Genomic DNA, 13,690 nt, shown 5'->3' on the forward strand with positions numbered 1-13,690 from the left:
GGACTCTCATCTACAATCACGTCTCGATGTGTTTTCAGCATAGTTCTGTTCAAATGGAATCGAAGATTACTTTGGAATTGTGGTGCTGATTCAGGGATTTGAAATGCTGGAAGGACTCCTGTGATTTCTTTCAAGAAAGATTTTAAGATTTAGTTTTATACTCGCAGGTGTTATTAAAAGTCAGGATAACATCAGCGACATTTTGCCGAGAACACATTCATTGTGTCGCCTTCTGTATCATGATAACCGCTTACCCCTTCTATTTTTTTTGTTTTGTTTTTAATCTTGCTGTTGACAACACGCCAGATTGTGCAGAGACCTTTGTCAGGTTAGGGCCATCTTTGAGTGCCAACATAATCTTCATCTGCTATTTGTCTGAGGTCTGCTTTATTAATTAGAACTTGGGCCCTGTGGGAAGAGTCGCTGCGTCTCTGACCAACATCTGTCTCTCAATGTCGCATCTTGTTGCGAGGGCACGGACGGACCACCACAGTCGTCAGGCTGGAGATTTTACAATTTACATCAGCTTCAATGATGCTGATAATAATCATACTAGGTTGTTTCTAAAAAAAATTGTGTCGTCATATTAATCACTTGCCAATCCACATTAGGATTAGTTTTTTATTTTAGAATATAATTTTATATTTTATATTCACAATGTTATTTTTTATAATTTAATACAACATAACGTAACAACATATTCTAATCTAACATAACATAATATAATATAATATAATTTAAAATATATTACTCACCAATACTATGACAGCAGCAGGTCCAACAAAGGCGTAAAGCAAACCTCCCTCAAGAGACAACCAGCAACTAAAAGACAAGAGCCACTTGTATCGTATTGCTTCTTCTTCAAAATAAAAAGAAAAACATCACAGAAACGGATCCACTTGCGTTGATCCACATACGGCTTCTGTTCTAGCACCGACATTGTCTGCACCCTCGGAAGATTCGCCCTCCCGCCTATTTGCGCAAGCTGCCCTCTAATGAAGATACATTGCTGCGGGGGGATTGATCTAAATGGCATTTTCATTCAATCACAATAAATGTTACTACGCTCTTTCATTTGATGTCTCCTTATTGAACCTCCTCATGGTTAAAATGCCATCTGGAAACGATGAGTTAAAGTACCGTGAAGCGTTACGCACCATTTTTCATTCTCTACCACTCCCTGGAATGTTAATCCTCTTCAAACTAGGTGGAAGTAAATAAACCCCATAGCAGACACACGAAATGCGGCAAACCAAACGGACACGTTTCATGCTTCATTCAAACATAAACCATCTCTCAAGAATAGTCAATATAATTGCAATTATTGTTCTCCAAATAGTGAGAGACGAGAACTTGGGACTTACTAGCTGGCGGTGCCGTAACCTCTCGCTCTAGTGAACCCGACCGACACTGCTACAACTAAGGCTGGAAGACCTGCAAGGCAGAGATGCATAAATTAAATTAATTAGGCTATGGAAAAAGAATATGAACCCTTTGGATGATATGCCAAGTGGCTACGCGGCATCATCAGCGTATACGGCATTTCGATTTATAGGATACAAGTGCTCTCTGAGCCAGAGGTCATGTTGCACGCATAAAAAACTTGGCTCGGATCCCATCTTTGGTGTTATTTATATTTGACGTCGTGCAAGGCTATATTTCAACCTTCTGCAATTTTTTTTTTGCAATACATACTCGGCGCATTGTTTTGGAATTCAAAACATATGCATGAAATATGTAAATCAAGTGTTTAACACACAGACCAAGTGTGCCCATTCGAAGCTGGATTCTAAAATATTCACGCAATTAAAGAATCTGTGATTATGGCCGACGATGAAAAGCAATTAGAACAAGACACATTAATATATAAGTCGGCGGGGAGCCAAGCTGGTCTAGAAACCAGCATGGAAATATTTTATTAAGACAATAGTAAACTCCATATGTATCAGCAAGGAAACACCGAGGGAATTTTTTTTTTAATGGATTTCAATCGCATAATTTAGGGAGAAAATTGCAAAACTGGACGGTTAGAGGATAAAGTCTATTGTGGCTGATTGTTTCGTGAATTTTATGCATCTTTTGCAAATTCTGTCGCCCGTTTCCGTAGCTACACAACAATTGATCTGTGACCACCAACATCTATACTATACATTCTGCCTTCTTTTTATCAGGCCAGACTATCAGCAAGGTGGGTGATTAGACCGCAGGGATCAATATGAAGGGGAATGAAGTGAGCTGGTGATGTTGCTGTTAATTCCATGGTCCGTGCGAAACATCTTGCTTGTGTTGTTCCGCTGATTTTATCATGTGCTGTTTTCTCCGTCAACATGAGGGTTAGGCTGCTGTGAGGTTAGGGTTCGAGGGTTTCCACAAGTGGAGTGAGGAAAGAAAAGTGCATCCAGGGGACAGTTGGGTGATCTGGATAAGTAGACCAAGATAATCCCCTCTATGGATATTAAAAGCCATGGCGGCCATTATGCATATGCTGCTGCCTGTTTATATTTGTGGGTAGATATGAATTAATATCAGCGCTCAGATTTGAGTTGCTTCTTGGCTTTGTAAAAATAAAAAAATATATCTGGGGTGAAGTATACAGACTTTTAGATCTTCTGTAATAATTGGTAAAACAACGCTGCGTAACAGCAGACAGGCAACATTGGTTCAATTTTCGGAGAGAAATTGACTAAATAAATTGCTTTTATTTCATGATCCATGATCCAAACCGGTTTGTATCCCGTGCGTTCGAGAATATTTCAATATGTTGGCTCTTTGGGATAAATATACCGTAATTTTCGGACTATAAGTCGCACCGGAGTATAAATCGCACCAGCCATAAAGTGCCCAAAAAAGTGAAAAAAAAACATATATATGTATATAAGTCGCTCCTGAGTATAAGTCGCCCCCCCCCCACCCAAACTATGAAAAAAAAATGCGACTTATAGTCCGAAAATTACGATAACCATCATCAAATCCAAATACCAGCTACTCACCCCAGCCGAGGCACAGAAAGCGCTTGCGAATGAGTCGCGATCTCATTTTGCCGATGACCGCCAGGTAGGACTGCCAAGCTTCCGTCAGCACCCAGCAGAACGAGGCCAAGAAGAAGAAATGGAGAAAGGCAGCAGTCACGGTACATAGGCCCTAAAAAAACAAAAAAAATAAATACCGACATCCATTTTGGTATTTTTTACTTGCGCCTTACCTTGCTAAGTGTTTGTGATTGTCCCACCAGAATCAATAAATTGGAGGCCAGTATGGAAAGGCAAAAATTCACCAGGATAATGGACCTCTCCGAGCGTATATACCTTCAGGCCAGAGAACGAAATCATGTGAACACAGGTGTGAAATGAATACAACGCTAATGTATTTCCATAGATTGACTTTGTCATGACAAATTCCCGATCCTACCTAATGTACTAGACCAAATAGATGTACGGGGGTGGGCTTGATGGAACGATTCTCTCTTAAACACAATGTTGCATGAAGCCATTAAGAAAGAAAAAAAAATACCTCCAGAAGGCAGCGTAGATAAGAAGCAGGATGAGCAGAGCAGAGCAGGAGACCCCACAGCCCACCATGAGGGGCACCGAGGGCATGCTGGTGGGACCCATTTCCTGAAGATAAGTGGAAAAAGAAGGAGTTTGGGATTATTTTTTAGCATCATAAACATACCTCGGGTTTTGCTATGTTCCTTGGCCTCCCTCCCAGAAAAAGAACAGTGCCGCTAGGACACTCAACACCCCCGCCGCCTCCCAAATGGGCTTAATATTTGTCCGTGTTTGAGTTCTCAATCACAGTTCGTTCCCTCGGGTGACCCCGCCGCCTCTTTCATCAAGATTTATCACCTAACACAAGGTATTGATGCAAATAAAAAACGCAGTGTGTGCCAAGCAATCGAAAAAGCTGCATGCCCGTGAGTACCTCTGCTTGAGATTAGCGAGGGAAGTTGAGGGAAGATACGTACAGGAAGAAAGAAAACCAGTGTGCCAAAGCGCTCCTTTTTTTTCTCCCCTTGCCCATCAATGGAAGGCAATTTCTCCAGAGGAGAGTGGAATAGGCTGGAATATCAATGTGCCACCCTCACAAACACCCAAGTCGCAAGATCGAAACTGCCTCCATTTTGATTCATCTGAAATTTATATTAATGACAAAGAATTATTATTCCATTATTATGTTGAAAGGTGAAATGATACAAAAAAAAAGACGACTCCCTTGTGTAATTTAAATCCACGCGTTGTCCCTCAGCTCCTCATTGTGTCAATTTAGCTGGCAGAGTTTTCCTAATTAGTTATGAGACTCATGCGATTATACGTCTATTTTCATTCCAGTTCAAAGATGCAAATCCAAAATTGGACTCCAGCTACATGCAAATGTCTCTTTCCACTAGTATATTTCAATTTGCTTATGATGTGAAAGTAAAAGCCACCCAGATAGATTAGAAAGTGTGCATGGCTCTGCTGCCTATGACCGAGTTCCCTTAAGCCTGCCTGATTTACCCCCAGATAGAAACGGCAGATATTTTCAGCACAGGAAGTTTAACCTACTTATCACCGCTCGTAAACGTCCCTCGGCTGCCCTGCTCTAGCCAATCACGGCGTCAAATCCCCATTTTTTTCCCTCCCCACATCCTTCTTCCAGTCTTTATTGATGATGTAACAAGGCAGTAGCAGGAGAATGATTTACAAAGTCCGCAAAGCCAAAAGGACTTTATCGGAAGAAAAACTGGAAGGTCGTAGTTAATCACTGGACCTCAACCCAATCGAGCATGCTTTTTTATTTTTCCTGAAGGGGAGACGTTAAAGCCTGGAAAAGTATTTTGGTGGCTTGTATCTCAAAATAAATTCAAGGTAACACAATATTAGAAATCAAAATATCACCAGTCTTCCTAAATATGGCCGGAAGGACCTTCCAAGCCGACACAAACAATACAAAGCTCCGAGTTGTAACTCACTTGATGAATTGGAGGCATCAAATGTTAAATTGACTTTCATAAAGCCAATAACTCTTTCAACTCCAAATCCCATGATCCCTCTGAGGACTGTTGAGGCAATGAGTCTAGACACCATCGGCGGAGTTTGCGTTCCCTCAGCACTCATTCTGGCAATCCAGTAGCCTGGCTTTATTGTATGGCGGCATGACCTTAATCAATCAACTCCTGCTTGCGCCTTTGTTTCTGCCTCGGTCTCGACTCGGTGATAGACGTTCCCGACAGACACGTTGAAATCTCAGTGGCGATGGAAAAGTAAACAGGATTAACCAGCTATCCTTCACTCCTTTGTAAATTACCCTTGATGGCAGCACTGCTCTCCCCCCACACACACATTTTCAATTTTTTATTAAAAATTGAGGTTAATCTTCAGACCTCAGCTCCGCCACTACGCCATGGCAGGCAATTCAGGGACTGTGTGTAGCTTCGGAATTCTTTGCGTTCATTGTGTGCCCGTGTGTAGACCAGACAGTGTCATGCGTTAGCTAATTAATTCAGTCGATGACTCCTGGTTTAAGGGAATCCAATCTCAGCTGAAATTGAAAGCTCACTGTGAAGAAGCCTAAAGCTACCTGGTGCACTTAACGCTGATCGCAGCAGCTCCTGACTGAGTGCAGTTGACACAAAGGCATTGACCCGTGCCTTCTGGTTCCAAGTGCTGGGCCTAATGGTTTGTTTCAAAACTCAATGTTCCTTCACACTTTTGTCCGAGTCCATTCAACATGGATTGCTATCGGTTGGTAATTTCCACTCAAGTTGTGACTAATAGTTAATTTGTCAAAATGCAAAGTGGTTCTTCATCTCCATTCTCTTTAGTTTTCTCTACAAATCATCGTGTTAAAACACGTGCTCCACCTTTTACTATCTCCTTTCCAGCTTTATGACACTTGTAGTTACTCTCGATGGATCTGTTTTTGTCTAGCTCCATTTTGAACCTTGGGAGGTAGAAGAAATCTTGCACAATGAAATGAATTGGACCTGATGGACAATACGCAGAGTAGTTGATAGTCAGAGGAGGTCTTTGGAAAGTCCATTAGCACCCTATGAGAGTGGGTCAATCTATAAGAACATGCACCGCCCCCTCTCACAAACTAAAAAGCCTTTTTCAATCATGTCAAACACACGCCACAAGCTATGTAAGCTATTTATAGCAGATTATGCACCTCCAGGCAAAAACACCCAGTCCCAATAAAATATACTTTGTCCTCTTGAAGCCTTTTCTCATCCATCATCCACACCAAAAAAGTGACCTTTCCTAAACTTGTGAAATAAAAGTTGAATAAAATCAGTCTGGGCAATTTTGAACAATGGCAGCATTATTCGATTTGTAGATATTTTCTTACGTGAGGCAAGATGCTTTTTTAAAAACACACCTCGCTTTCAAACTTTGCCTCCATCATCCATCACAGTCTCACAATACTGACAAGAACTCGGCACCTGCAACCTGCTGCGGTAATCCTACTAACAGGGATGCCATCTAAATGTATTCAGCTCACTGACCTGACCCTTGGTAGTAGCTACCTAATTAGCCTCCCCAAGTCCCAAAGAGTCCGTCGGAATATGCGGCGGCGGTGACTCACCGGCTCTTTAGCTTGCTGCGCTAACACAGCGTAGGTGGAGATCCTGCTGCACAGGCATTTGGTTTGGACAGTGGTTGATGTGAGCGTTTGGCAGCCTTCGGTGCCCCAGTTTTCAGCGCCAGCTTCCCTGGAGGTGGGGAGAAATGGGACGGGAGGGGGTAGGGAGGGTGACATAAACAGGGATTGTGAGTGTCACAAGTTTTATTGGAACGTTTACCTCGGAGGGAGAGAAGAGTCCCGGGGATAAAACTGTTGATTTCACCGAGTTCGCGTGGTGATCCATTCGCTCACACGGTTTGAAATCTACGGCGCACTTTCCCCTCGTTAGCATTAGGAGCAACTCCGTGTTTAGAAAACTAAAACATCAGCCTTGGGAAGTATTAGCTTGGGATTTTAGCTGGCATGAAGTCAATGGCGGATGAGTCAGTCTTTTTGTTCTCACACGACTTTTTTAAAATTGTTCTTCAACCTCATAAATATTAATGAAGTCTGTTCTTAGAAGTCTACCGTGAATTTTGGACTATTTCCCAAATTTCGAACCCTGAATCACGAATTTTAGCTGGTGCGGCTTATAGTCCAGTGCGGTTTATAGTCCAGTGCGGTTTATAGTCCAAAAATTACGGTAATTGCTTCTGTACTCTTCTAATTCAGGACGTCTATTCCTTCCAACTATAAGGGCAGTGCTTCTTTTTCTGGATCATGTTCCCTTTTGGGAAGTGAGGATAAAACAAATCTGTTCAATTCAATCTTTGACTATAAATACATATGGATGGCTTGTCTCCAGGTCTCGCAGCAAAATGGAGCCAGCAAATTCTGGATCGCCCAAAACCAGCATGTGTTGTTGGATGGGTGATGTCATAACATCAACAATGCTGGCATTCCATAATCTTGATGTTATATATAGAGAACATGTCCATCTAGCCGACAATCAGGCGGGTGAAATATTTCAAATGTTTAATTTAGGTGCAAACCTTTCACCTGATTGCTTTGCTAAATAAAACATAAGCGACTCACCAAAGCCGGCATCCTTTCTCCGCCGGGGACCATAAATGTCTACGCAAAATGTCACGGCAATCCATCCAACTGTTACAGCGCCATTTTTTACACAGCAGACTAAAAATCACAGAACGACCGACAAATTGCGACAGAGCGGAAAATACCAGCCGCCACTTATGGAAGGATTTTTCAACTTTTGAGTTTTAGCGAGCACCATTTGCTTTTTTTTTTTTTTTACTATTTGGGATCAAAACGCCGTCGCACATGTCGAGACAACAATTGGAAAACGAGCCTCTGAAGAACAGAGAAAATTGACCTTTTATGGCTACAGAGAATAAATTGGCACTGACTCTTGACTGAAAGGGCAGCACTATGAAAGCCAATTGCACCCTATTAAGAAAAGAAAAAGGTTAAACATGCGATGAATTCTCAAAAGCTGTGTCGGAGATAAAAGGATTTCAAGTCAAAGCAGGTGAATTTGCCACGAAAGCAACACTTTTATGTGCCTCGCTTGTAAATGCAAAAAAAAAAAGTTTTGTAGCCGAGGGCTCCTATCCGGAGTAACTTTCACAGTCCTGACTTTTTTTTTTGTCAACTTAAGCTAGGAGATCTAGTCGAAGATCTATTTAATATCAATGTCATCCCACATTACCAGCGTCAGTAATGTACTAACGATTAAAATTGTAAGCTAATTAGGAGGCTGCCAAATATTGTCCAAGGTGATTTATGAGACTGAACACAAGCCTTCCATTTTACGCTTTATATTATATTTTCGGACTCATCTATTTTGCAGCTTGTCAGAACTGCTTTTTTGGCTGCGGGACATCAAGTGAGTGTGCCATAAATACCTCGCCTGTCTTGAAATAGAGGGGAAAAAAAAAAGATAAGACATAAATTGATGTGAAAGGAGCCGCTAATACGTTATCATGCACAGTTTATAAAATTGCATCTCTGGAAGCAAGAAGGACTAAAATGAAAATGTAATATTTTCTTCACTATTAAATTGAAGTGGGGGGGTCACGCAGGCAGAAGGTAATTGGAGGATTTAAGTGGGCACAAATACAAACGTGATCGAATCTCGATGTGGCCTGGCTGAGGAGGCAAAAATAATAACTTTGATATTCAGCAAATAAAACAATTTGGGATTATTTCATGAAAATTAATTCCCATCGTGACATTAAGCATTCCAAGTCATGTCCAGGCAATTATAGTGAAATGCACATTCCTACCTGCTGCAAGATATTTGATTGCATTTTTTAATTTTTGTATTTTTAGTCTATACTGACTTGCATTGTATTTATTTATTTTTTATTTATTTTTTTTCAATTTTTTTTATTATTTAAGTATTTAGTTATTATTTTACTTATTCATTCTTTTATATATTTATTTTCATCATTTCACGCTGAGACTGATAGGTGTTTCTAAATGTTCACCATGATGCAAAGTGAAATATTTAGCGGACTCTATCGTTATCAGTTCTCGTTTTCCTGTCCTTTCCGGTTCGTCCGTGTTTCCCTTGCTACGAGCGTGCTTTGTCATTGACCTCCGCATCCCATCAGCTAATTCATAAAGCTTCTTTTCAGGGGATTATCTTTCTTCCTGACGTGCAAGCCAGAGCATGAACCAGAAAGTAGAGATACTGGTTGTCCACAGCCACAAATGGCCTGACATTGCAAGAGACGGCAGTCTCGATTAACACGGACAGGCAATATGGCTCTGAGGAAAGTGATTCATGTGGAAAATGGATTATCAATCCACTTGTGGCGCCGGAGCAAGGAAACATTTCATAATTGCGCTTTCATGACTGATTATTCGGAAGCAAACATTTGTCCCAAAAGTTTCATCTTTGTAAAGCTTTTGGAAAAATTGCTTTTATAAGTATTTTGAATGGCTAAGTCAAGGTTAGAAAAGCAACTTTGAGACAACAGCAGACTATCCAATAGGCCGAGATTAAAGCGGATAATGCATCCGTAAACAAGATAATGAAGGCACGTAGCAAACTAAATCTTTTCCATATTCATCAGGCTTTTATAGCGTTTACTTACGTTTCTCAAATTCCCGAAGTGAAGAATTTTCTGTCCTCTGACTGTCTTTACATTAGTAAGAAAAAGCAAAAATTCAAAGAGCCATTTATATCCATGTAATCCACACGAAGTCATGTGACCAATCGATCCTAACGAGCCACAAATCATCAAAAAAATCTCACTCAACGATTCACGCTTGGAGAAATGAATCCAGAATAGGAGCCACAAAGGCCCGTTTTGATAAGTGATGGAATGAGCTCATGCACGTCTGAGACACCCTGCGGAGGCAGATCCTCGCGTAAGCCCTACTGGCCGACTGGCTCTTGATACGCTGATTCTCTGTTTGACACACTTCTGAGCCCTTCTGCTCAGTCAGATGGGAAAGTGGAGCAATCCCCATCAGCCCGCCCGGCCTTCCCGGCTGCCTGATACGTACATGCCTAGTGTTTTGCTAATGCGTGGAGGACAAGTGGCTAAAGCAACAGTTGGCAAAATTCAACATCCTGAAAGAAAAAATCCCACCCATTAAAAATGAAAATCCATTTTCATTTAATAACTATAAACTCCCTCTCAATGTGCAAAATATTCTTTTAAAAGCCCGCCTGTGGTCAACCCTGAAGAAATTGCCACTTGAGTTGCGCAACTCATTATTTCTCCATTGCAGTGACAGACGGTGAAGGCAGAGCTGGCTCTGTGGGTCTTTAACAGCTGATCCCAGATCAAACAAAAAAAACAGTACAGATTAGAAATAGGATTAAATGACCCCCTGACCTCTCCCCAGATAAATGTCATCCGTTTATTCATGCGTGGTGTGCATTACATTTATCTCTAACTAATGGCTCCTATTTAAAGCAAGCTCTGATTGCGTAGCTTGCGATTCGGGCTTCGTTATTGGTCTGGCGCCATGTTGCTTGGATAGCCGCTAGAAACGAGATGCAGCGTGTTGAACGGAATACGGAATGACACAAATGCATTTTGAAAATAAGCAGCATCTGGATTCGTAACTGGAGGAAGATAATAGAAATCAGCAACAATAGACTAATGGAAGCAAGTGGTCATCCTTTCTAAAAATGATCAGTTCTGACATGCAGATTTGGTACCGTATTTTTCGCTCCATAAAGCGCACTGGATTATTAGGCGCACCCTCATTGAATTGTTTATTTTAGAAATGATTTCATATTTAGGGCGCACCGGATTAAAAGGCGCATAAAATAGAAGCTATACTGCAACAAACTGAGGTTGACTAGGGTTGCGGTACACTCGCCAATAACCAATGAGCCCTCAGTAAACAATTGTGTTTGTCAAACTATCTCCTATAAAAGTGATCGGAACCGACGAAAGTTTGATCTAACACATCGGTACTGCTTACTTATGTTTCCCTTCCATATCGATCCGTAAAGTTACTCGAAACATTAGCGGAGCAGCGTATTTTGAAATGAAATAGCCTCGTGCGTGTAGCAGCTATCATTATAGCATTAGCCACCTGCAAACTCCCATGAGCCTCAGCTCGCAGACTCCCATGAGCCTCAGCAAAGTGTAATTTACTAGTCGTACTAAAACATACTGAAACATTTTGGCAGAGCGCTGTGTAAAACCAGTATGGATCAACAAATTCATCAATTGATCCATATATAAGGCGCTCTGCATTATAAGGCGCACTCTGGTTTTTTTTGAGTGAATTTTAAGTTTTTAAGTGCGCCTAAAAGTGCGGAAAATACGATACTTAGCAACTAGAAAAAAAAATCTGAAATATGAGTTTATCAGAATTGTTTTGTTGGACCAACTGAAACATTTCAGCCATTGAGGTCACATTTCGAAACTCGAACCGTTTTAGTGTTGAAGTCAAAGCGACCATCCTCAAGCAAAGACAAAACTACTCCATGAATAGCTCCCGAGTAAATTAAATTGTGAACGGGAGACTAGTCACAAATAAAACACAAGTCCACCGAGGCAATCTGAGCATAGCTTCTTTTGAACTCTTCACGGGGAGGATGGTGTTTGCTTTCACCGGGTCATTTAATTAACACTAACAGGAAATGCAAGGGAACATCGTTAGACTGGCCTCGGTTCATTAATAAAAAAAAGAATCGGAGTGGCGATCAGCGCCGAAGCAGATAAGCATCGACTCGGCGCTAAGGTGCATTGTGGAAGAAATAATTCAGGGTACTTACGGGTTGCCGTAGTCCCACACCACACACTGAGAATCGGATGTACCCTGCAAGACAAGACAAGAAGATAATCAGTTAGTGGAAAAAAGCATCGGAATGTTCCAAGCAATCAAAAAAATGGGACAACAGGAATACACGGCTGGACTCAATCAGTGGATCCATCAGTGGATCAATACCTTCAACTGACTCATCACAATTAGTGGTGATCTCCGAATTGATTATTATACTGTATAAGGTTCGCTTAGTTGGAGTGCAAATGGAACTGCAGGGGCCAAATCCAATTTTGCGTTGAACTGAAAATTGTTAGGCTTGACATCAATAAATGACTACAAGATGAGAGCTGAACATTTCTTCTCTGATTGAAGTGCTTTTCAAAGTGAACCCATTTTGGGCATTTCAATTTGACTTTGGGCTCCCCCTTTTGGTGAATTATATAAAAGCAATATTTAAGAGCTGATCGGGAACAGTACTCGCTATTTTGATCTACAATATTAATACCAAAACGGTAAAAAGCAAAGCAGGTTCATGTCCTCATAACTAATCTCCCATGAACAAAAGAATCCGGGGGCCTCGACACAGGCTGGAGCCGTCAGACAGAATGATGCAAGATTTATGAGAGGCGAGGCGACCTGGATTGATGGATGACAACGCTCGGGCTGCTCGCATGCAAACGCGCCGACATCTGACGTCGTGCGGTGTGTGTCTGAGAGCAAATATGTGTGTTAGTATACGGTCATCAATCAGAGCACATCATGGCTGACTGTGCATTACAGCCCGAATGACAACAGCATCCGCCCACAATGCAGATGTGTTGCATCTGCTTGCTTGACAACCCAAAAAAAAAATATGGTAGCAGCTGTTTGATTCAAACATCATGCAGATGTGCTTTTTATCTTCTTTGAAAATCCAAAATAATTCCCTTTATATTTTTACAACCATGTGAGCTTTGCTGTCTGCTTGAATATTGATGAAAATATTCTAATCAGATGAGCTGCAAAGACCTGGATGGGAGGGGGCGGTAAAGGAGGATGCATTTTGATGAACGCAAACTAGATTAAAGTTCAATTACTTAACCCGGCTGGTGAGCCGAGGGAGCCCTACGGAAAGGCAGGATGAAGGATGGGAAGGGGAAGAGGTGATGGGTACGACATTTGGCATTGTCTTGGGGTTCACTCTCAGGACGCTCTCATTTCTGACCTCCTGCTTCTTACTTAACATTTAACACACATACACGTTTTTAGAGCTGAGCTGACTTTCATAAGATCACCTTATAGAGAGGGCGTGACCTCTACTTTGAGAACGAAGCCTGGGGCAGAGGCTCTCTGGGCAAAGCGTCGGCAGCTGGTTGTTCCTACTTTTGGCCAAGGTTAGCACTAAAAGCAGTACAGCTGGCCGGACACTCTTTTTTTTTTCTTTTTTTTAATCACAAAAGCATGCGATTTATGAATTATTTATTTATTTATTTATTTATTTATTTATTTAAATTATATTTATTTATTTAAACTGTATTTATTCATTTAAATTGTATTTATTTATTATTTGTATTTTATTTCGGGGGAGTAATAAAACCGGCGCTGTATTGAGTTTGCCAACTCGTAGTTGTGACCGCTAAAAAGCACAGTGAGTCTTTTATAATAACATATCTCAATGCGATATAAACCGAATAGCCACAGAGGGACCCCGGTGCAATATAAGAAAGTCAAAAAGGTTTCGTTTTTATTCAGGCCTTAGGCCCACCGAGCTCGGTGGCACTTTACGGCATGCGGCATTTTCTTCTCCTGCTCAACTTGTGTTGGATTGAATCGTCTTTACTTACGTTGAAAAGTGTAGCGAGCTCCACCACCACCACAGGATCACTTGGTTGCAACTCTGGTCGCACTGTCACCGTCAGGATCTTGGAATTGATCACCGCGGGTTGGCTAAAAAAAAAAAAAA

At 41.3% G+C, this 13,690-nt stretch overlaps 1 protein-coding gene across 1 annotated transcript in view; it reads right to left on the bottom strand.

The window, feature by feature from the left end:
• The window catches only part of adgrb2 (adhesion G protein-coupled receptor B2), a 55,973-nt gene that overhangs the window by 19,754 nt on the left and 22,529 nt on the right, over positions 1 to 13,690 (bottom strand). The window contains exons 14-21 of the mRNA XM_061266725.1: positions 13,572 to 13,674; positions 11,759 to 11,802; positions 6,568 to 6,694; positions 3,511 to 3,614; positions 3,203 to 3,305; positions 2,991 to 3,141; positions 1,365 to 1,434; positions 756 to 822 (exon numbers count right to left, since the gene is read on the bottom strand). Of these exons, the coding sequence (XP_061122709.1) occupies positions 756 to 822; positions 1,365 to 1,434; positions 2,991 to 3,141; positions 3,203 to 3,305; positions 3,511 to 3,614; positions 6,568 to 6,694; positions 11,759 to 11,802; positions 13,572 to 13,674 (769 nt within the window). The remainder of the gene's footprint in view (positions 1 to 755; positions 823 to 1,364; positions 1,435 to 2,990; positions 3,142 to 3,202; positions 3,306 to 3,510; positions 3,615 to 6,567; positions 6,695 to 11,758; positions 11,803 to 13,571; positions 13,675 to 13,690) is intronic.

This window comes from Syngnathus typhle, linkage group LG20, assembly GCF_033458585.1.
Source record: "Syngnathus typhle isolate RoL2023-S1 ecotype Sweden linkage group LG20, RoL_Styp_1.0, whole genome shotgun sequence".
In the NCBI taxonomy this organism is placed as follows: Eukaryota; Metazoa; Chordata; class Actinopteri; order Syngnathiformes; family Syngnathidae; genus Syngnathus; species Syngnathus typhle.